This window comes from Mustela putorius, unplaced genomic scaffold, assembly GCF_011764305.1.
Source record: "Mustela putorius furo isolate JIRA1106 unplaced genomic scaffold, ASM1176430v1.1 tig00000095_pilon_pilon_pilon, whole genome shotgun sequence".
Lineage (NCBI taxonomy): Eukaryota > Metazoa > Chordata > Mammalia > Carnivora > Mustelidae > Mustela > Mustela putorius.
Genome location: NW_025421280.1, coordinates 17788887 through 17812955, shown reverse-complemented (window position 1 = coordinate 17812955; position 24069 = coordinate 17788887). Strand labels below are relative to the sequence as shown.

General features: G+C 42.0%; 1 protein-coding gene across 2 annotated transcripts in view; it reads left to right on the top strand.

The window, feature by feature from the left end:
* Positions 1 to 24069, top strand: part of CACNA2D3 (calcium voltage-gated channel auxiliary subunit alpha2delta 3) — an 851905-nt gene that overhangs the window by 585007 nt on the left and 242829 nt on the right. The window contains exon 14 of one of the 2 annotated variants that reach the window (XM_045078785.1): positions 23932 to 23949. The exons of the other annotated variant lie outside the window; for it this stretch is intronic. Within the exon in view, the coding sequence (XP_044934720.1) occupies positions 23932 to 23949 (18 nt within the window). The remainder of the gene's footprint in view (positions 1 to 23931; positions 23950 to 24069) is intronic. 2 annotated transcript variants of the gene reach the window in all.

The window sequence follows — 24069 nt, the reverse complement described above, 5'->3', positions numbered from 1 at the left end:
GATATGGAGAAACTGACCTATGTCATTCTCAACACTGTGTTATCACTGACCCCCTCAGAATTGCTGTGGCTTTTGACAACGGAAGGGACACTGGGGAAAGAACCACTGAGTCACTGAAGGCTGAGGTCGAGTCTCTGCTTGACCCCTTCTTGGCCATGTACCCAATGTAAATCACTTCCCTCTTCTGGACCTCAGTTTCCCTACTTGGTAGGGCCAGATGCTATATAAACTATAATATGTAATAAAAGTTAGCATGGTGATGCTATGAATATTGAAAATATTCACATTAAAATAGCATTGCAGTCATGACGCAGTGCACTGATTTTACCCCTAGTATTTCCAGATATTTAGTGCTAAAAACTTTCTCCATCAATTCTCAGTTTCTCTTGTGTAGGAGACTGTGGAATGAGCTTTGTGTAGTGAAGAAGAACACCACCGTTTCCTTGATCCATCAATACTGATTAAACAACACAAAATAAGGCTAATAATTGCATCTACATTTATTGGCTACTTACTGTTGACCAGGCACAGTTTAAAAGCTGGACATATAACTCTGTGTCAAACTATCTCTAAATAAGGTGATATTAATATTGTATTTAAATATAAAATTAAGTCTTTCATTAGGTTTAAATAGATAACAGTCTTACAAGATAGGTGCTACTGTGAACCTCTGTTTGCAGATGGGGGAATAGGACACCAAAACATAGGATAACTTTTCCAAATATCCATTAGAGATCTTTAACACAAGCCAACAAACTACTGTCCTTTCTCAGGTAGAATGAGAATGTTTTAAGATAAAAACCAGTGAGTTATTTGAGCATTAAGACTCTCGCCTTGAGCCCGAACATCCTTGGGTTGCTCTGCCTAGAAGAGCGGTGTGATATTGGAATTCCTTTATCATCACCACGTGGAGACTCCTGACACCGTGAAGTTACCCTGGGCTTGGTCCTGAAGGAAGTTTGTGAGCGCATCCAAGGGTTCTCCTGGACACGGGTGCACTGCCGTATTCAGTGAGCAGGCTGTGAAAATCCTCGTGGCAATGGCCAAAGTCAAACTGTTCGGCCAAGCACGCTTTCTCCCCTCTTAATTGAGAAAGCTATGGTTATTTGGATGGAAATTTAATCTGTGCCCCTGGTTCATTTACTCATTACTCATTAAGTTGCTGTTTAGTTCTAGCTATATGAGCTGTTAGAGCTTTCCCTAAAGCTCCTCTAAACCAAAAGCGGATTATGGCCATGTTCGGCGAGGCCAGTCTGAGTTACTTTCAAAGTGAATGGAGCCCGGGCTTGTGAGTTCCGTGAGGCTGAGTAAGCGAAGGCGCGCCGGCTGTGTTGGGCATAGGCGGCGCCCGTTCCTCTGCATTTTGATGCCCCCCACTTTGTTCTCAAAAAAAAAAAAAAAGAAAGAAAGAAAAAGAAAGAAAGAAAAGAAAATTACAATATGGAGTTTCTGGAGAAAGAGTCCAACTTCTTGTATAATGAGAAATTGGTGCTCTTTCCTTCCTAATAAGGTGTTTGTGCCACTTACAGAGGTAAGTGTCTTCTCCTGGCTAAGGACGCAGCCCTGGAGCCAGTGGGCCTGGCTTTGAACACCCCAGGCCACTTAAGATGTGTCATCTGGGACTGTTGGCTTAACCCTTCCTTCTGTGTTTCTAGTTTCATCATGTATGAAAGGGATCAGGAAGGATTCTGAGCCACTGGGATATTGTAGGGGTAGCTGATGGGGCGTCCTCCCTTAGGGACCTGCCTCCTCCACTCACCGGCTGGTTTCCTGGCTGCCGAAGCAGAGCTCCTAGTGCAAGCCAAGGATGTAGCATGCACGTGCTGCTTATCATCCAGGGACGCGATGTCAGTGTGTGGAGGGGCTCAGCTGGGGAAGCAAGCGTGGAGGACGCTGGGTATAAAAAAAAAGAGTGGTTGGGGTCAGGGCATGGTAGTGACCTAGAGCATGTATGCACCACCTAAAGGCTGGCATTTCCACACCGTAAAAGTAGCTAATGGCCAAAGGAAACTACAGGAATAATCTGTGAGAGGCTAGAAATGTCTTTTGCCTGATACACCATTTCCAATTTTGCTTGGCCCTTCTCCTGACCTCCAGAATCCACTTCGATCTTCAAATTTTAGAAGCCCCTGGGAAGCTTTAGAAGCTTCCTGTGCACAAGGACGCCAGCAGCTAGAGAAGCATCTCAGTCTCTACACCGAGGGCTCTCCCTTTGTGTCCCCCCGTGCTTGCCCCTACATCACTCACTGCCGTGGAGAGCTGACACTGCTCTGTGTGGCCTTTAGTCCTGTGGCCACAGAGCATCATCTAGAAGGGGCTTCCCTCTCTTGGCCATGCTCCGGGGTGTATGCTTCTGGGCAGTGTCAGACACAGTAAAAAGGGATTGTGGAATCTCAGGCTGTCTCACCTGAAAACCCTCGCCTGAAGCCTAGGATCCTAGCTTCTGTGGTGTTTCCCCTTGGTCGCTGCCTCTGGGCCCTGGAAGATTTTATTGTCTCCTCTCAGCTCTACTCACTCAGCAGCGTGCCTGCACACAGTAGATGCTCGGGGAACATGTTCCAGGCTCTTGATTCTGTTCGGTCTCCATCACCAAATATTGGCTAATGTTCATCCAGACGTGGCATGAGTAGGGCACGGCACGAAGCTGTTCTCACCCATTTCTTGGTCTCGTTCAGTGTTTAATAAGAGTATGAAGAATTAGCAGAGGATGTAAGAACCACTGAGACCATGGTGAGGGACGACAGGCATTGTTTCTACTCAGAGCAGGTGGGAAGACAGAAACATGGTGACGAAGAAGCAAGGAAGAGAAATCCAAGTTCAATTCACACGTGATTAGACACTTTCCATTTTTAGCTTCGTGGCTTAGATTTGCATAAATCTTTTAAAAAGAAAAATTAATTATTTATGACTGTAGCTTTTAACCAAACTGTGCATTTAAAGTAATCACTCTGGGTAGTTTAAATAAAATCTTTTCTGTAAGCAGTTTATGCTCATTAGAATGAGAAAACTGTTGGTTTATTCAATTAAAAGGACATTATTGCCAGTTTGGATTCTCTCTCTCTCTGTTCTCCCCCCCCCACTTCAAAATAGAGGGCAGCCACATGGAGACAGATGGGACTTAATTAACTTGTCTCAAAAGTGACCAGATTTTGCTTTTTATTTATTTATTTTTTTAATTTTCAAGATGATAGATTCCAAAAGCCTTTTCAAAAACCGAACCACTATTTTAGAACACTGAAAAGAAGTTCTACCCTTTACTCTGACAGGCAGTGGGTGCGGAAATAAGTTTGTTCCCTGGCCAATGGCATGACTTCCTCCCAAGCCTGGCCCAAGGCAAAGAAGGTCAAAGGTCAAAGGTCTCCCATATGGTGATCTTTAAAAATACAAAACCATTGCACCTGCTTGGTGCTTTCTTAGGCGACACCCTTTGCTGTAGTTAAATGGGCTCGTCCCGTGAAGCCTACCACGATTCCAGGATGTGACTGGTTAGTTTCCTGAAAGTCTGTGATCCATGATACACTCTGAGAAACATGCCACCTGTGCTCTCTGCCCAGAGCATGACAGGTATGGAGCGGTGACTCAAGGATGTGTATGTTAATGCCACAGGTCCCTCCTACATGTTGGGATGAAGTGCTTAGAAGCCACAGATCTGGACGGATCCCAGAAGCAATATGTAAAGCTGATACAGTGTCAACCGCCTTGGCATTGGGGGACCACGGGGAGTGTGCTGGGTGGCCCAGGCGAGCTTCTGTCACAGACTTGCTTTGTCAAAGTCCTTTGGGTCTTCTGGACCTCTAATATAAGGTGGTTGAATTGAATAGCTATCTTTTATTTTCTTCTTTTTTTTTTAATTAGCAAAACTCTTTCATTTAAATGAAATCCTAACATAGCTGTTACCTATAAAATATAGAGCAGCTCTGACTTAGGGTGAGAAACCCCTGTTGATTGGAATTTTGGGGCTCCACACACCTGAGTTCATAAACCACTGGTATAGACAGTTGATAATACACTGACTTAGTGAATCAGGTTTCTTTGGCTGTGAGTCAGGTCTCAGCCCAGCCAGACTTACATGATTAAGGAGAATCTATTTGATCATAAAACTGAAGTGTTGATGTGTAATGTCTTCAGGCATGACTGGATCTAGGTGACCAGCTGCTGTCAGAAACCTGCCTCTCACCATCTGTGGGCTCTGTTTTCCTCTGTGGGGCTTTATTCTCAGGTGAGACATTCCCTTCTGATGTCAAGACAGTCTGCAACAGCTCCAGATTTTTATCCTTCTGGTGGAGTCCCTTGTCCCCAGAAGAAAGAAATCTCTCTGTGGTTCTAGCTAAGGCTTGGGAGCTGACTCTCAGGGCTTCAGGTGTGTACTTATCGCTCCCTGAACCATTCACAGTGGTCAACAGGATGGAATGTTCTGATTGGCCAGGTGTGAGTCACATTGGATGGGGGGGCAGGAGGGTGGAGTTAGCCCTCCACAAGACCTGAGAATAGGAGATGGTTTTTGTCTCCTAGCCAAATCAAATTGCTGTTACTGAAAGAAGGGAGAGCTTTTGTTCAGGCAAGAAGCCTCTAGTCTATCTAGCTCCCTTCTAGATCTAAGAGTCTGTGCTCCTTTCTTCTTCATCTATGGAAATTTTGTTCAGGTCCTGGTGATAGAGGACTTGTAGCTCTGCAGAGAATAAACCAGTGCTTGCACAAAGGGGAAGAGGACTAGTGGGGCTGGGCAGGAACAGAGGAGAAGACAACAGAAAATAGAAAACACCAACCGATCTTAACCATTCTGAGTGTAGTCATCTTTCTAGGAAGGAAATGAGTCAATTACATTTGTTCTGTTATCATAAATATTTGCTGGTCCCCCCCCTCCCGCCCCCCACCATATCTCCTGAGCTGCACTGGAGTGGGAGCCAAGGTTGTAACAGGTTTTAGTCCTCTACTTCCTGCACTCTTTGCAGCTGTTTGGCAAGAGTTCCTGAAGCTCGTGTTTCAACCAACTCTTGTATAAATGCCCAGAATTCGTGGCTGATTGAGCTACTTGAGCTTTGCAAATGTAGACATCGGGGATATATCTTTGCAAAAGATTTCATAGTGAGATGGCTTTGGCTGTGTGACCTGTACATACCAAACCCTCACCTCAGATGTCTTCCCGAGAGAAGCAGACTCACTGGGGATAGGTCATCATTTTGTGAAGATGGCAGCAGAGCCTCCTTGGATATTCCAGCCCCCTGCTAGAACTCTGGTAAATGGCCTGGTACCACACTCAGGATGCCTTTTGTCTAGGTCAGTGCATGTGCCGTCTTTGCAGGGAAAGGTGGGTTGACACCCCAGCTTGGCCACTCACCACCCACACTAACTCGTCCTGGTCCCCCTCATGAGGTGTGGTTTCCGCTTTTGTAAAACAGGTATTATGATATTTACTTGCAGTTACTACTGTTGTGTACCGAACACCCTCGAACATAATGGTGTGAAACCAGTTTCCTATGTTCACAAGTGCTGTGGCAGGAATCTGGACGTGGAACATCAGGGCTGACTTGCCTCTATACTCCACAACAAATTAAGCCTGGTCTTTTTTGTTTGTTTGTTGTTTTTAAAGATTTTATTTATTTGACAGATGGAGATCACAAGTAGGCAGAGAGGCAGGCAGAGAGAGAGGAGGAAGCAGGTTCCCTGCTAAGCAGAGAGCCCGATGGGGGACTTGATCCCAAGACCCTGGGGTCATGACCTGAGCCGAAGGCAGAGGCTTAACCCACTGAGCCACCCCGGCACCCTAATTTCTCACCTTTTAAGAGTTCTGCCAATGTTAGGTTTTAAAATTATTCAGACTTATCTCAAGACATTACGGTTAGACTTTGGAGGTCTTTGTTGGGAAGACCAACGGTGTGCAACAGGGAGCTGTGGAGCTGCTCGTGGACGTGGGAAGAAGACTTGGAGTAGTCTTTCCCATGCGGTCATCCCACGTGCGAGACTCTAAGGCTCCCTGCAGAGCAACTTGGGGCTATCTGTGATAGAAAGTTAATGTGATGTGGTGTGTGCACTCTATGATCGGGCAGTTCCTTTTCTAAAAACATACCCTAGCACAGGGGTCGGAAAACTTCTATAAGTGGTCAACCAGCAAATCTATTTGGCTTTCATAGCCCAAGCGATTCATGGAAGCCTCCCAACTCTGGCATAGGCATGTGGTGGCAGTTGGAACAGATGTTATAGGCAAGCATGGCTGACATCCGATTAAGATTTATTTATAAAAACGACCAGTCTTAATTGGCTATACTCCACAACAAACTAAGGGTCCTCACTATGAAGACTCAACCACAAGGGTAGCTCAGTGGCTAGGGACTAGATCACTTGGAAATACCTGTATTCACATGTCAGGTGGTTCATACTGGCTGTTGGCTAGGACTTTGGGTGCGCTGTCTGCAGGATACCTATACTGGCCACACCTACACTGACTTCCCATGTGGTTGCCTTGCATGAGTTGCTTTGAACTTCCTCACCACATGGAGGCTGGGTTTCCAGAGCAAGGCAGAAGTGCCAATGTTATGTTTATAATCTGTCCCTGGAAGTCACTGGTACCATTTTCCCCATATTCTCTATTGAGGCAATCACAAAGGGGTGGAGACGTGGACTTTATAGGAGGAGTGTCAACATTACACCATAAGTGGAAAATGTAATCTTCCATACCACAAATGATACCGATTGATATAAGTTGTGAGAATATCATAGTAACTTTGCCTTCCTGTAATAAACACTATTGGCCAAGATGTTTTTTTCCTTTTTGTATGTTGCTGGATCTTTCCTTTTGTGTTCACAAAGGATATCAATCTATAGTTTGGTGGTGGTGGTGGTGGTTTTTATTTTTATAATTTGTCAAGTTTTAATAATGACCACCTAATAAAATGATTTACGAGGTATTTCCTTCTTTATCTTATGGAAAAGTTTGTGTAAGATTGCTCTGTTTGTCCTTGAATACTGTTAGCATTCACTAATGAAACCATTTGGGCCCGGACCTTTCTTTGTGGGGAAGTTTATTTATTTAGTTTTTTAAAAGATTTTATTTATTTATTTGGCAAAGAGAGAGATCACAACCAGGCAAAGAGGTGGGCGGGGGTTGGGGGGAGCAGGCTCCCCGCTGAGCAGAGAACCCAATGCGGGTCTCTATCTCAGGACCCTGAGACCATGACCTGAGCTGAAGGCAGAGGCTTAACCCACTGAGCCACCCAGGCACTCCAGTAAGTTTTTCATTATCTTTTACAGAACTATAGCTTTTTAGGTTTTATATTTCTTATGTTAATTTTGCTCATTTGCTTTTTAAGGAACCTGTCTACTTCATCTGAGTTGCTGAATTTATTAGCATAAGGATTTTCATAATATTCTCTTATCCCTTTAATGGATTTAGGATCTATGGTACTATCCCCTCTTCATTCCCGATATTAGCAATCTGTAATCAGTCTAGCTCTACATTTTTCAACTTTGGGGGGCTATTTTCAAAGAACCAGCTTTTGGTTTCACCAATTTTACTCTTCTGTTTGTTCATTTTCTGTTGCATTGTATTTTGCTCTTCTTTTTCAATTTTTTAAAAAAATTTCCTCTGATTATATTGTGTTCAATTTGTCCTTTTTCTTTCTTAAGGTAAAGCTTTGACTATTAATCATATACTTTTCATATTACATCTGAAGATGTATGTATCTAAGAACTGTTTGAGCCACCTATCACAACTTTTGAGATTTAGATGTTCATTTTTATTCAGTTCAAAATATTTTCTAATATTGCTTGTGATGATGAGGGGATTTTGTGATACGTTGGTTATTTAGAAGTGTGTTATTTTCTAAATACCTCCAGATTTTATTAGATACATTATTGTTACTGATTTCTAACTTGATTCTCTTGTGTTCAGAGAATCTACCCTATTATTCAATAATGTTCCTCCTTGACACTTATTTTATAGCCCAGCATATGGACTATGGTGACTATTTCATATTCGTCCTTGAAAAGAATGTGCATTCTGTAGTTATTATGCCCCTTGTTCTAAATATCAATTGGGTGAAATCATTTGATAATGCTGTTCATGTCTTTTATATTTTTACTAACTTTCTGTCTCGTTGTTTTATCAATTACTGAAAGGATTGTTGAAACCACCAGTGAAAATTCTAAATTTATCTGTTTCAATTTTTGATTCTGCCAATTTTGCAGTGTTTATTTTGAAGCCTTATTATTAGGAGCACACATTATGTCTTCTTGATAAGACATTTTATTATTATGAGCTATATTTAATCTCATAACATTTCTTGTCTTGAAGTCTATTTTGTTTGATACTAATATAACCACCTAACTTCATATGATATTGTTTTGTTTTGTTTATATTGTGGTATATATTTCCCTTTTTTTCTTTACCTACATATATTTTTACATAAAAGGTATTTTTGGTAGGCAAAATATTTGGATCTCTTTTTCTTTCTATCCAGTCTGACAGTTTCTACTTTTTAAATGGTGTATTTAATCCACTTACTTTTTTTTTTTTTTTTAAGATCCATTTATTTATTTTAGAGAGAGAGCACACAGGAATAGGGGCAGAGGCAGAGAGAGAGAGAGAATCTCAGTCAGATTCCCCACTGAGCATGGAGCACAACATGGCTCTTGATCTCCGGACCCTGAGATCATGATCTGAGGTGAAATCAAGAGTTGGATGCTTAATGGACTGAGCCACCCAGATGCCCCTTATCCATTTACATTTAAAGTAATTATCTCAGGGCACCTGGGTGGCTCAGTCCATTAAGCATCTGCCTGCTCAGGTAATGATCCTGGGTCCTGGTTCGAGTCCCACCTTGGGCTTCTTGCTCAGTCGGGACTCTGCTTCCCTCTCTCCCTCTGCTTGCCACCCCTCCCCCCCACTTGTAATCTCTCTCTCTGTCAAGTAAACAAATAAAAATCTTTTTTAAAAAAAGTAATTATCTATTGTTTGGGTTTAAGTTTACCATATTATTAGAAATAGTATCTAATCTCTTATTTTTCTTTTTATTTAACTCTACCATAGGTTCATTAAAAAGTTAGGCATTATATGTATTTGTGTATATATATGCATATATATTTACACATAAATATACGCACATATGTATGTATTTAGCCCTTGAACAACATGGGTTTGAACTGCACAGGTCCACTTCTATGCAGATTTTTTCCCAATAAATACATTACAGTACCATAATACTGTAAGGAAAGGAAAATACCAAAGTATTTTCCTTTCCTTATGATTTTCTTAATAACATTTTCTTTTCTCTAGCTTGCCTTATTGTAAGAATCCAGAATATAATGCGTACAACATACAAAATATGTGTTAATCAGCTGTTTATGTGACTGATAAGGCTTCCAGTCAACAGTTGACAATTTGTATTTAGGTTTCTTGGTAGTCAAAAGTTACATATGGATTTCTGATTGCCTGGGAGTTGGTGCCCCTAACCACTGTGTTTCCACTATTAACTTAGTAGCAAATTTGTACCTCTTAGTTGCATCCTTCCAGTGGTTGCTATAGTGTAACAATTTGCATCTTCAACTTTTCACAACTCCCTCTCTCATAAGGGAAGAAACTTACAACAGTAGACTCCCATGCTCTCCTTCCGTCCTCTGTGCTACTATTATCATGCTCTTTACTCCGACGTATACTATAAACCCCGCACAATACATTGTTTTTTTATTTAGCTTAAAATAGTTAATTAAACAGTGAGGAAAAAAAATCTCATGTTTACCCACATAGTTTCCATTTCTGGCCCCATTTATTCTTTTGTATAGAATGAAGCTTGCATCTGGAATCATTTTCCTTCAGCTTGAAGAACTTTTTAAAAAATATTTTCTAAAGTGCAACTCTGCTGACAGTGAATTCTCTCAGATTTGTGTGTGTGTATGTGTCTGAAATGTTTTATTTCCCCTTCTTTGGAAGGATATTTTCACTGGATATAGAATTTTAAATGTACCTTTTTTTTTTCTTAATTACAGTACTTTAAACCAGTAGTTCTATTATCATCTGGCTTGCATTGTTTCTGGTGGGAAGTCTTTGATAATTCTTACTTTTGATAATTCTATACTGTATATATGTACTTTTATTGCTTGCTTTTAAGATTTTGTTGTTTTGATTGATTTTCAGCAATTTTATTGTACTGTGCCTTGGTATTGGATTTTGGCGTGTGGTTCTTGCTTGTGGTTTATTAAGCTTCTTAGATTGACGTGTTTATAAATTTTATCAAATTTGAGATATGTAGCCACTATGTTTTCATTTCTTTTCAGTTTCTTCCCTACTGCACATGATTCTGGAATTTCAGTTGCACATATATTAATCTGCTCGATATTTTCCTACTGGTTACTAAAATTCTCTTTCAAAGCTCCTCCCCCCCCTCTTTTTTTCTCTCTTTCAATTTCAATGATTTCCATTACTATATCTTTAGGTTCACTGATCTTTCCTTCTGGAATGTCTAAATTGCAACTGAGCCAAACCCATCCATCCTGTGCCCCCCCCCCCCCGTTTTAAATTTTTAAGTAATAATTTTCAACCCTGTGGGTTTTATTTGGTTTTGATTTTTTACTCAGTTTTGGCATTTGTTTTTAGTTGATAGTCCTGTCTTCATAATGTTAAAGTTTCCTTTAAATTATTGACTATATCTTTAATAATCAATTTAAAGTCATGGTTTCCAGTTGCATCATTTCTGGGTATATTTCTACTGATTGATTATTCTCCCTTCTTAAGAGTCACATTTTCATATTTCTACATCTAGTAATTTTTTTCTACTAAGTGTTGGCCATAATGATTTCATGATTGTGGGCATTGTGGTAAGTGTCTAAATTTGCTGTCTTCCTTTAAAGAGTATTGAGTTCTGTTCTGGTGGCTGGTTAATTTACTTATGTATGAGCTTGGCCCTTTAAATGCTTGGTTTCAAGCTTTGGTTAGGCAGGTATGGTGTATCTTTCAGTCTAACAGCTAGTTTAGTTGTAACTAGGAACTAGGCTCCTAACTAGGTTGTCCTAGGAATAACCTTCCTGGGGTTCCTACAAAATGCTCCAGGTGTTTTACAGAGAACTCTTTTCTGACTGGTTGGAACTTGTAAATTCCCAGCCATAGTTGAAGCCCAATGGATTTTTTTTAGATTACAGCTTTATTGAAGTTCTCTGCCTCCCACTCCCGGCCCCTATAATTGTGCTTTTCCCAGTCTTGTGGACTCTCACCCTACACATAATCATTTTAGTATTACACCAAAGACTCAAGAAGTCCTCCCTCTGAATTTCTGGAGCCCTTTCTCTGTAGAGCTTTCTCTCTCCAGTGCTCTCCTTGAAAAATTCCAGTCACCTTAGCCTCCATAAATTCTGATCAATTCCTCCTCAATTCAACATAGCTGCTAGGGCTTTGCATGGGCTCAGGCTCCCTACACTGGGGTCTTGTAACTGCCTCTGGGCAGACTATCATGAATATCACCTCACTTTTGTGCCTTCTAGGAAGTGAAGTCTGTATTGATTGTTGACCAATATGAAAGGACTTTTTGGTGTATGTTCTGTCCACTTATTTCCTTGTTTGTGTCAAGAGGGCTAATCCAATACTAGTTATTCTATTGTGACCACAGTAGAAATTTAGAAATAAAAGATGATGATGATTAGTTGATTAGTTTGTTTTATCTTCAAGATTATTTAATTACATTGTTTCACTTACTTATTCATATTCAAAATTAACAAACATATTGGGTTTAAAGATTACTGCACCAAAGAATAATGCTAATCTCTCTTTTTTTTAACTTTTTGAGACAGTGACAGTTTACTAGATATGATACTGAAACAATTTTTATTTAAATGTAATACTATACTTAGTCAGTTTATTTACAAGATAACCCTATTTCTGCTTCTTTTTTTGTTCCTTGATCATGTTCCCTAACTTATGAATTCAATATAAATGACAGTATTTTGTAGTTCAGGTTTTGGCATTTGGATTCCGTTGAAGTATATGTTTTAAAGTGAACTTCCGAAGCATATTAGCCTCTTTGAGGTTTGGGCCCAAGTGCCACTGGTAAGATCGGACTTTTTTAACTAAGAGAAAGAAAGTCCTGTAATAACAAAAAAAGAACTAGGAAATAAAGATATTTGTTAAGAGTTACTCTAGTTTTATGACTTAATTATAAACTAATCAAGACTATGAGAAAATTCCACTGTAAATACACATGGACTTCAAAATTTTAGGAACATGTGTTTGGCAAAATGTGCCTAAAGATTGCCAACCACCAGATTTGGGGGGTGGGGAGCAAAATGTATTTTGAGAGATCAGCAGTTCTCGCATATTAATAGGTCTCCTTCTTTCAAGGTATGACCAAAACAAGCCTGAAATAGTGTGGTAGTCAGTGTGTCAGCGGGCTTGAAGGAAGGACAGAGCTCTCTTCTATTCTACTGCCAAGTAAACCTCTTACATTTTAGTTTTATATTGGATTCCCTTCATTAACCATTCATAGGTTATTCTAAGTTGCTGTTTTTTTGTTTTGTTTTGTTTTGTTTTTAGTAAAAAGACTAATTGGATTGTATGACTTTGTAAACTAATGGGATTGTTTATCCCATTGGGTCAGAAAATAGGGTCTTGAGTCAGTCTTACTTTCCCCATATTTGGGATGTAAGTGACTGTATCTGATCCCTGGAGTTATGTGAGAATTTCTCATGAGGGAAGATGTGTTCAGAGGCCTTTACTCCTGGCCTAGCTTAGAGTAAGGCCTCAGTATGTGCAAGTTCTCATTGTTAGTAAACAGCAACCACTCTTGACTTGCAAAGTGCTCAGATGCACCAAGAGAACTAGTATCATTCAACTCATGGCTTTGCCAGTTCTTTCTCTTTCTAGGGGAACATAAAATATATTCATTGATGGACCAAGGTGAAAACAACATCAAATAGAAGGAAATACTCATAGCTTTTTCCTAGAAAAGAACTCATGAACTGGAATTACAGATAAGAATCACAGGGTGGGAAGTTTCCCGAAGGATCTCCTAACTGAGAACACTAACAGAGGATTGATTATCTGTTACCCACAGCCCATACCTTGACCCGCAAATGTTCATTTAACGTGTTCACTTCTGTGAGGTACAAGCTTGACAGATAAACTACATAGTCTCTGACTTTTACTTAATAGGTTATAATGGTTTTCATAGGCAGCAGGAAAGGGAAGGACCTTTAAGCTGTAGATACCGAGATAGAGATCATCTGTCAGTAAACGTATAACTTACCAGGGTGGCCACTAAAGACTATGGCATTGACATGGTGGCCCATCCTTTGTGAGTATGCAGAATATGTGTGCACTTTCTCTCCTGGCCCCTTTGATTTTTTTCTGTGTAAAATTCTGTCTGTATAGATCTTTTCCCACTGGAGACATGGAGGGTGACTGGAGATTCATTCACTTTATAATTAACAAAGGATGTGTATTGAGGGGAGGGTTCAACTGGTCATCTTTCTTAGAGGCCTAATATTTCTAGTTAAGTTGCTACACAGACTTCTTTGTGGTTCAACGGTTTGGCAAATCCCTGCAAACTCTCTCTTGGAAGACATCTGTTGAGTGAAGTAATGGTTTCATTGCAAACTCTTGAGTTTTCATTAATTTTCCTCTGTGGGTTTTCAGTGTCTCCTTTTGTGGGGAGAGTGGGAACCCATTCATCTCTTTTGGAGGGTTTCAAGTTCTTTGGCTCATCATCTCTCCTGGTAAGACCTTCCTTGGAGGACCATTCTAGCCACCACTGACCCTTCTGGTTCTCTGAGTCTGTGACCTGCCAGATGGGCTCTCTGCTTCCAAACATCAAGGCCCATATCTCTCCCAGGTGGCTGCAGATCCAGGTGATGGAAAGCTGAAAGAAAGCATCATTACCTTCCTGTTTGCACCCCTGTTGGTACTTCTTCTCCTATATCCCTTTCTCCCCCAAACTTCTCAGTACAGTGTCTCCTTATAAGGCCCTGAGTTGGCTCCAAGTTCACAGTCTCAGAGGAATTATATGACATGCATAAATTATGAAACATTTTTGCAAATTAAGTTTTAATTAAAACCAGCAGCTTAGAGCATCCAACTGGAAGCAGTCACAATGTTGAAAAGTGACACTGGTAGGGTGGGAGTTCAGGAGAAGGTCTGAGTGGGTTTGCATCCTGTTCAGATAGTTCCAAAATAAATCCTGCAGAAAAGAGCTTCCTTCCCTATCAGATCCTCCTAAATCTGCACTGATTCCTGGACTGCCCTGTTGACCAATGTGGTTTTCAAACAGCAAAGACAAATGCATCATGGTGGTGGTTTTATCTGGACTTCGCCAAATCCACTTTAGATTCTACCAATGCATGTTCTCACAGGAAACCGGCAGGACCTTGGGCTCCCCCACATTGCCAGAACTCCAGATAATTTTTCAGCAAGATGACCACACAAAATAAAGCTTGAAGAATGACAATTTTAATTGGAAACTTATTTTTCCGATACAATGCAGAGTTCGAGCCTGATGAGAAATGACTTCTTATTGTGAGAATTTTTAGAACATTATAACAAGCAAAATGTCTGGGGCTTTCCCCCAGCTGATAGTCCTTAGCTATATGTAATGTGAGAATTGTTCTGGTCTGCCCATTAATAATCCACATTTCCCAGCGTCCCCAAAAATGTCTGCCATCAAGTGAATAATTTAAGCAGGATTGCTTTTCATCTAGGCAGGGCTCTACTGCTGGAACAAAAACACGGTGGGTTTTTTTTTTTTTAAATCCAAAATTAAGTTTGAAAAATCTGACCTTTAGTTATCAATCTACTTCTTTTCCACTAAATAGCCTGGAGGTGTGAGTCTATAGTAAGCAACGCACTGCTATTTGGAGGCCCACAACAGAGTGAACCCTTTGGCCATTTGGGGATTTTGAAGTAGATTATCCCCCCCCTCTCTCTCTCTAACTCATTTGAATTATGGAAAAAGTTCATCCATATAATCTAACCTTTAAAAATTACCGGAAGATTTTTTAAGATGATAATTCATAGCTCTGGCTTAGGGGTGGCGAAGTGAACACTGGAAAAAGAGAATCCTGCTCAGAGTGTAAATTAGGACAGCATTCTAGAAAGCACATGGACTGAAATATGCAAGGCCCTTTAACTAATAATTCAGCTTCTTGGAAAGTTGAGAGTGTGTGCAACAGTTTTACTACAAAGATGTTTATTACAAACATGTGTCCACTACAAGGATGTTTATTGCAATCATTTACTTTAGTGACAAGGAGAATACAGCATACATCGCTCATAAGTCATTTATCATATATTCTAATACTGGAATACTGTGTAGTCATTTAACATAATATTAACTGAGGACAACAGTGGATGTCAGGGGGACAAATGGATGCTAGTGTCAGAGGTGGCCTTAAATTCTCCTTTTGTCTCCCTTCTACATCTGATTTTCTCCAGGGAACATGCATTACTGATATGATTTTTGTTTTAAAGAAACATTTTGAAAAGCAAGTGTGTTGCAAAGAAAGGTCTTTCTATCCATACTTTTTTTTTTTTTTTTTTGCTTTTAAATGCACTACTGGAAAAATAAGTTAAAATTCTATTTGTACCCCAAACTAGATATTGAGAAATCATTAATAAATTGTATGTGGTCAGATCAAAGAACACTCAAACTGACAAAAGCAACAAAATTTGGATTGCGGAGATAATCATTCTCCCTGTGAGTCGTTCTAACAGGGCTTAAAGGACTTCCAGGATGTGAAGCAAAAATTCCAATGGGAACTTGAATAGGAAAATCGGTTATGTTTATTTTCTTATTGACCCTCTTTTTATTCCTGTCTTCAGTCTGCAGGGTTGTCTCCGTCTACCACTGTCATCCTTCCCACCCTCTCCCCTCTCATCACCACCATGAGCAGGGGAGCACCACCATGAGTTGAAGCCATGAGCCCGGAAAGGGGTGGCCTCACTGAGGGGATTGTAGAATGAGCAGAAGGGTGCCTACATTTCAGGAGGAAGAGAAGTAGAGGAAGTAAGACCATAAAAAATGTAAGAAGTAGAGGAAGTAGATGAACTGAAAGCCAGGGGTGGAAGAGACTCTGAGGAGCAGGACAATGACACAAAGAGACACCATTTTGTCTCCTGACTCTTCTAACATTGTCATAAAGATCAAAACATGATGCTGTGTTTTTGTGAGGAACTTTCACATATGCCATTGGAAATCTTTTGAGGCAGTTACTTCTGAGAATTATTGAAGTTGAGCAAAAGTACAGAACTTTCTGAGGAATCCCTTGATTTGTGCAAGTAAAATCTAGTCGTGAGCAGCCGTGGTGTATCCTAGAGATGACCAGCTACATGTATCTATGGGAATAATGGGAACCCCGGTCTCTTAGGTTGTCCCTATGGCTTCTACTAAGCTGGAAGCCACTAGAAGCTAAGTCTCCTGGATAGACATGGGGCTCAAATGATGCCATGGGCCCTGAGTTCTGCCTCTGTGACTCACACCTTTCATACTGTTGGCCTTACTCTCTGGTCCCATTTGGTGCACTGTTCCCAGAGGTGCATCCCCTCAGACTCTAGTTGAGAGAGGAGAGGGAAGAGGAGAGACATGGGAAGAGGGATATAATTATTGATTACTCCTATAAAAGTCCTCACTAGATCAGTTTATGTCATTTGTCCACTCTTAGACATTTGCTGTAGCCAGGGGAGAGCAATGAGTTGGTTGGCTTAGGTCTTGGCACTGTCTACATCAAGGATCTTGGAACAGAGCCTTACCCAAAATGTGGGAACTACTACAAAAAGAAGGGGCTTATGTTGAGAGCAAAGAGATGCAATCCATTGTAAGAGTTACATACTGCGTAAGACACCTCCTCCAGGCTTTGTCACTCCTCTACATAACCACTGTGAAAAAGCAATGGCCCAGTGGGGAAGACTGTGACTCCAGGTCCGTGGGCTCGTTCATGGACCATGAGGTACTTGGTTATTAGTGTAATCCCTCATATACTGTAAGATTGGGGCCCACTCTGAAAACCACAGAGGTTACAAGGTCAAGGTCAAGGGGTAAAAAGAGTAACATTATGGGCCAGTGGCTGTTGTAGGTTCTCAACAGGTATTTATTTCATGTAATCCTCCCATGAATTCCTTGTAGTAGTGTTACCATTACAGTCTCACAGATGAGAAATCCAGAGCCCTAAGATAATATATTATTGCCCAAGTCCTCACAGCTAGGAAATGGTAGAGGGAGGATTTGATACCTGTCCTACCAGACTCTAAGGCTCTCCCCGCCTCACCCCTTCCTTCCCGCTCCCTTTCCTTCTCTCCTTTTTCCTCTCCCCCTTCCAGCCTCCCTTCCTTCCTTCTTTCTTTCTTTCCTTCCTTCTCTCCTTCCGCTGTCCCTCCAACAAATAGGGACTAAGTGATTAACAAGGGCCAGTTACCCTACAGGTGTAGTCTGCGGTAATCAAACCATGAATACAGTAGATGTGGGTCCTGGATAAATCTTAAAATCTTCTGTGGAGAGGTAATTAAAATGTCAACAGGAAGATTCCAGAAGGTGATACATGCTAAGGCAGGAATCAACAAGATGAAGTCATAGAAAGATGCTTGGTTGAGACAGGGCCTTCAGTCAGGGGAGCGGCCACCAGAGCTGCCGTCGGACAGATGGGTAAGAATTGGTGAGGCCAGGCTTTTTGGGGGTGTCAGGGAATTGGCATGGCCAAGGGACAGAGCATTAGGTCACCAGAGAAAATAGCCACACACAGCCTCTGAGGCAAGCGAGGGCTGACAGAGTACCAGGTTTATACGTTTAGATTATTCTGGATGTAGTATAGAGATGGGGCTGGGGGGAGGAGTCAGAGCGAGGGGACGGGAGAGCCACGGCGGTGGCTTGGCATGGGTGGCAGAAGCGGCTGGATGTGGGACAGAAACCACCCAGCCAGACCTCAGCTCATCAGAGCCCTTCCGTCCTTGGTGTGCAGGTTTTTGAGTTTGAGCCAATTAGCAGAACTTCCTCTGATACATACGAGGAATAGGGATCTTTACCCACATTGCTTAATGAAGAAGAATGGAAGATTGTAAATGCAAACACGCACAAGAAAAATAAATGAACACAAGGAAACGTTGCAGCAAGCCGGGATTTATCGCTCATTCATAAGGCCTGAGGCAAAGGGCCAGTTTTACAAATGGAATAAACATATGTAGACCAGGCTTTTTGGGTTTTTTGCCTTTTTTTTCTTTTCTTTCTTTTTTTTTTTTTTAATTTTTTTTTATTTACACATTTGGCAGGAGAATACTTTGTTTCCCATTTGGTCTTTACATATTTCACAGTGGAATGTGTTGTTTTGATCAATAGTTCTTTAATGGGAGTTTTATTTTTGAAAAGGAGTCCATTCAACTCTGGAACTTCATTGAGCGAGAATGATGGCTGGATGGCCCCTCCGTTGCCCCCATGACTCGGAGCAGAACTCTGAGATAGAAATGAAGTGAACAAGGATAGTTAAAACAAAAGCACGCCGTTCCCTTGGTGGAGGCACTGTCTCACTTAGAAGCACTTTTATTGAGCGTCAGGGACTCAGGGCTCTCCGATCTCCCACTTCCCCCATGGCTCCTCACCGCTTTTTTTACTGGTTCCCTTCAGCTTCCAGACCTCTACCTGGTGGGATGTTCCTGTTCTGTCCCTGACACAAGCTCTCCTCTATCTGTGTGCACTCCCTGAATGACCTCGTCAGAATACTGATGGTGACCATGCTCCCCACCCTACGCTTCTGCCTGCAAGTCTAAAAGACATCCCAAAATTGTCAGTTGTAGACAAAACCCAACTCTGGAGAACTTCCCTCAAATATTCTCCCCCCTTTGTCTTCCTCTTTTCAGTAAATGGCTGTTCCATTTTTGCATTCGCATGGACAGAAACCCGTGGATGCACGCTTGATGTCTCTCCTTTCGTATTACCATATCACTCTCTATTGAGTCTACTCTGAAATAGATCTAAGGTCAGACCACTGCCCATCACCTCCACCACTAGCACCTTGATTCAGTTCTCCATTATTTCTCATCTGGATTATTCACTGCCCTTCCTACTGGTCTCCCTTTTTAAATCCTATCTTTGCTGTTTTCTGGCCATATGATGTTGTAGTTCCATCATCTATAAAACTGAGGTAATGATAGAACTTACCTAATAAGGTTCCTGTGAGTTTTCAATAAATTAACATAGGTGAAGCAGTTAGAATGGCAGATAGCTGGCCGTAGCTGTTATAATTACCTGTCATTACTGCTATCCTAATCCTAACCACCATCCTAATGTGTGGTTTTCATCCTCAAGATGACCTCATAGCCTAGAATGACTGCTGGAGCACCAGCCATCACAGGTGCCTTACTGGCAGCAGGATGGAAGGAATCCTTTTAAGGACACTATCTGGAAAAGCCATATCCATGAATATCTCACTGACCACAGCTGAACCACTTAGCCACACCAAACTCTAACAGGGTCATATAGCTATCCTGGCTAAAAGTTTGGTTTCTGTTACCAAAAAAAGAAGGGCAGAATGGCAGTTACCACAAGTAGGAGTCACTAGACCATGAATGGGAGGCATGTGGTATTAGGAGGGCATGTGATGAGGGCATATGATACAAGAGGTCAGACAAGGCTTTTCTGAGGCAATGATAACTGACCAGAGAAGTAGGCATTTGCTAGGCAAGCAGGGAGGGGTATGAGGGAGAGTCCAGGATGAGGAGAGTGTAAGTGCAAATGTCTGCAACAGGAGAAGGCATGGTAAATATTTATGCTACATGGTTACATCATGCACCACATGCCGAGAACTGTGGTAAGCTGGATTTTCTGTCTCCATCCAGACTCTCCCACCAGGGGTGGTGCTGGAATTTCTCATTCCCCTTTCCATTATGGGAGATGCCCAAATGGAAAGGCCTGAGAAGTCCCTAAGTCCTTCAGGAGCTTGGGTTGGTGCTAGTACCCTTGGTCTGCAGGAGGAGCGGCACCTTGAGCCTGATGGTTAGAGGAGAGGTGGGGCTGCCGAGAGGCTTGACTTTGACCCTCAGCTCAAGCATTTCCTGCCTCAGTGACCTTGGCAAGGTACTTAGCTATTTTAACTATTATCTTTTCCTCATCTATAAATGGGATGATACTATTGTCTAACCTGGAGGTCTGCTGTGAGGACCAACATCCCTCAAGATGAAAAGCGCTTAGCCAAGTCCCTGGTCCGTTGAGAGTGTCCACTGAAGAGCAGCTTGTGCTGTTTTTATGTTGTCTTCATCTTCATCACCTCCCCTCTCTGTTCTCTTCCAGTTGACACTTTCTCAGTTTTTCCACATTCAAGTGTTAGGTATCTCATGGAGGCATCCAGCGCCCAGCTTTTCTTCGGGAATGTGGGAGTCCAGAGCCTAACACTACTTCTTTCTTCCTTTACCCTTCCTTTTAAAAAGTTACTGGAGGGTGTGCACTTGGATAGAGAATAGTGCAACTTGGGGCTATGCAGCCTGGAAGGAACCTGAAGCTGCCCATGCAGACCCTTCTATAGTGTGAAGAAACAGGTCCAGAGACAGGAAGCCTGGCTAACCATGCCAAGGTGGCTTTTGTGAAAGAGACATTGCCTCAGCTTAGAGAAGTTCCCAGGCTGGTTTTATGTGCATCCCTGGGTCTGCTCATATATAGACATCCATGTCAGATGTGGGAATCTGAGAGTTCACGTCCATCCTTCAGTCAGAGACATTTCTTTTTCTCTTGACAGCTGTCAGCTTGGGTTCTCAACATGGTGTGTTTGTGGAGGTGTGTGGATTCAAGGTGGTTCGCCCAATTCTCTTTCCCTAACATGGGCATGCCCTAGTAACAAGGTACCTTCTTCAGCGAGGCAGACACCAGTTACAGGCACAGCTTAGAGAACTTCGTAGACTTGCAACGGAAATACCCTCCTGCCCTCATGGAGCTTGTGACCTAGCAGGGGAGAGACATGAAACAAATAAATGACATAGAAATCATAGATGTGCTCAGAACTACAAAGAAAAAGTACAGGAAGACCTTGAGAGATCATCATGTCCAGCGATAGGGTCTGCCATTCCTTGGTTTTTAGCCCACAAAGGACACTGCTATGTGGCTCTCACATTCTTTCCAACAAAACTCAGACATAACTTCAGAATCCTTCTCAACACAGCCCTCCAGACAGCCATTACTAATCAGTCAGACTTGGCTCTCAAGACAAAATGCATTGGCCATTCAAGATTTGGCCCATTTCCCAGCCCTCCCTCCACCATCCTTTTTTACAGACAAGCATCTGGCCAAAGGCTGGAAGGCACATGGCTCAAGACTCCAGCCAGAGGCCCCCAAGTGTCCAGCCGGTCAGGTTCCCAGCTCAGGCTCGTGGACACCGTTGGTGGCCATTGGGTGGATGGTGTGTCATCAGGAGAGCCGGCCCCCAAGCAGTAGCGTCTTGTGGCTGCTAGCGATCTGATCTAAATTTGCTGTGTTCTAATCTGAAGCTCCTTCTCAGAGGTCCAACCTGTTGAGGGCACTGCAAGCTCTAATTTCTGTTCCTTCAGAGCTCCGATAGGAAAGTGATTCTTTGTTCTCATGAGTTATTTCTTGAGGAAAATATATGTTTTGTGGAGAGTTTGAGGACAAGGACATCACCACAAAGGCCTACTCTCTCATTTTCCTTCTCATGGGCTTAAATGGGTGAGTCAAAAAGAGGTGTTTCCGGCTTGACTGAGATGAAGCTTCCAGAAAGAGAAAGAAAGGGTAGCTCTCCTTTCAGGGGCTTGTCAAGTCCGGCAGTTTGTGCAGGACTGAACCTTTGGTATTTATTTTACAGTTCATCAAACATTTGTAATTCTCAGCCCCCCACTGCCCCACATTTCAGATGACAAGCTGTGATTCAACACAAATGCTTTCCTAAGGAAACGTGCATTTATCATTCCCTTAATGTTCGTGTCTCTAACATTTCTTTTCTGTCGTATGAAAAAAATGTTTACTATTTAAGAGATCTTGAAGTGATCCCTCATTTTAGGCTGGATTTCTCACCTCTTGATACATATTTTCTGAACTCTTAAGAAGCACTAGAGGAAGGGCGCCTGGGTGGCTCAGTGGGTTAAAGCCTCTGCCTTTGGCTCAGGTCATGATCTCAGGGTTCTGGGATCGAGCCCCACATTGGGCTCTCTGCTCAGCGGGGAGTCTGCTTCCCACCCCCCTTCTCTGCCTGCCTCTCTGCCTACTTGTGATCTCTCTCTGTCAAATAAATAAATAAAATCTTTTTTTAAAAAGAAGCACTGGAGGAACTCACAGGCTTCCTTTTTGAGTAGTGGTCACCATAACCTTGACTAGAATGAAAGAATCAGAAAAACATGTTTATACTATTCCTGTTTCCTTAAATTGGGAGACCTTTTGGGATAAAATTGCTTGAAAAACGAGTGTTGGAGAGGTTGGGTCTGCCCTTCATGGACATCCTCCAAATTATTCTGGAGTTGTCTCTGAGAATCAAGGCATTTTGTTGGCTTGGGTCGATCCCTTCTGCCCTTTGCTGGATTCTGTCCACAGGTTCAGGGCCTTAGGAAGCCCTGGGCTTACTTAGTGCATATGAAGAAAGAACATTCTTCCCAGGGCTAAATGAATGGGAAAGGCAAAAGGTTCAAATGGGCCCCCAAAGTATTGGGTTTAGTTATCTTGCATCTTCCAGCACTTCCAATGTTATAAACTCCAGAGAGACAGAAAAGTCTGCTAATTTCCTAGTGCTCGTGGCCTTTACTGTGTGAGTTTGGTCGAATTTGCACCTCCTAAGGCATCCCAGCTCTACAACTTATTATCTATGGAACATTATATAATCAATTAGCCCTCTAATTTCCATTTTATTTTTCATCTATAAAATGAAGATAATGAAGGCACCTCTATCAAGTTGCTTGGATTTGCTGGGGTAATGCAAACAAAAGGCTTTAAATGGTGCCTGGTGATGAGTTCACACACAATAAATGTTAGTCTCCACGATGAGAAGTCAGTCTTGAAAATGATGCAACTCCTAGACTTGGTACTTAACACATGGATAATGGAATTTCCATTTCAGATTAGAAAAATGCTTTTCAAAACACTGTATGCTCTCATGGCAGGCACAAATACAGTGGCATTAAACCACAGCCTAATAGTCTCAAGGTTGAAAAATAGACAAGTATGTCTCATAAATGTTCATCTTTTCCCACATACCTATAATTTCAGTTTCTTGCCTCTACCATTGGGAAAGCCATTATGTCTTATTTTATGGATTAACTGACTGCCTTTTCATTGTTCTTCGAATACCGGCTTTATTTCAAATGCACAAACCCTTGTGCATGCTTTCTTAAGCACCAATAAAAAGAACAGTTAATGTGCGACAAAGCAAGAAAAAATGACTTTAAAAACAGAACATTCTTCGGATGGTCTTACCTTTATGTACAGAAGGGTTTCTCAGCGTTGGCACAATCGGCATGTGGGCTGAGTAATTCTTTCCCGCGGGGACTGTCCCCTGCGTTGTAAGGTGTAGAAGCAACCTGGTCTTTACCCACTAGAAGCCAATAGCTCTCGCTCCCTCCCCTCACCAGTTGTGACAACTGCAGGTGTCTCCAGGCCATCCGCCTCCACTAGGAAACCACTGGTGTGCAAGAAGGAGGAACTGGGTATTGGAAATGAATGTTTGGGGCCCCAGAACAGAAGAGCCTCAGGTCGAGCATGGCGGGAAGTTGCCAAACTGCTGGCCTGGGCGTGGTGATTCCTAAAACATGTGCTCACGGATTGTGTGTTGAGATTACGGATACAGAAAGCAGGTTGAATAATCAGTCCCACAGCATAATTTCGGCGAAATGACCCAGCTTTAGTTTTATTTCCCTTGTTTTTCTCCCAGTTTTGGTTTTTCCATTTGCCAATGGTGATCAAATGAAGTTTTACAGTTAATCTTGACTTTTAATGTAATGATTGCCTTTTTCTTTTCTTTTTGTCTTGTTTTCCTGTTGTTTTTCAGCTCCCTCAGGCACAAAAGGTAAACTGTTTTCTGTCACATTGCAGTCACCCGCGGAACTCGCAAACTGTGCATGTCTCCATGATTTTGTGCATTCAGTGCTGTTTGTGACCAGTGAAATGGTTTTCCTCTTAATATTTC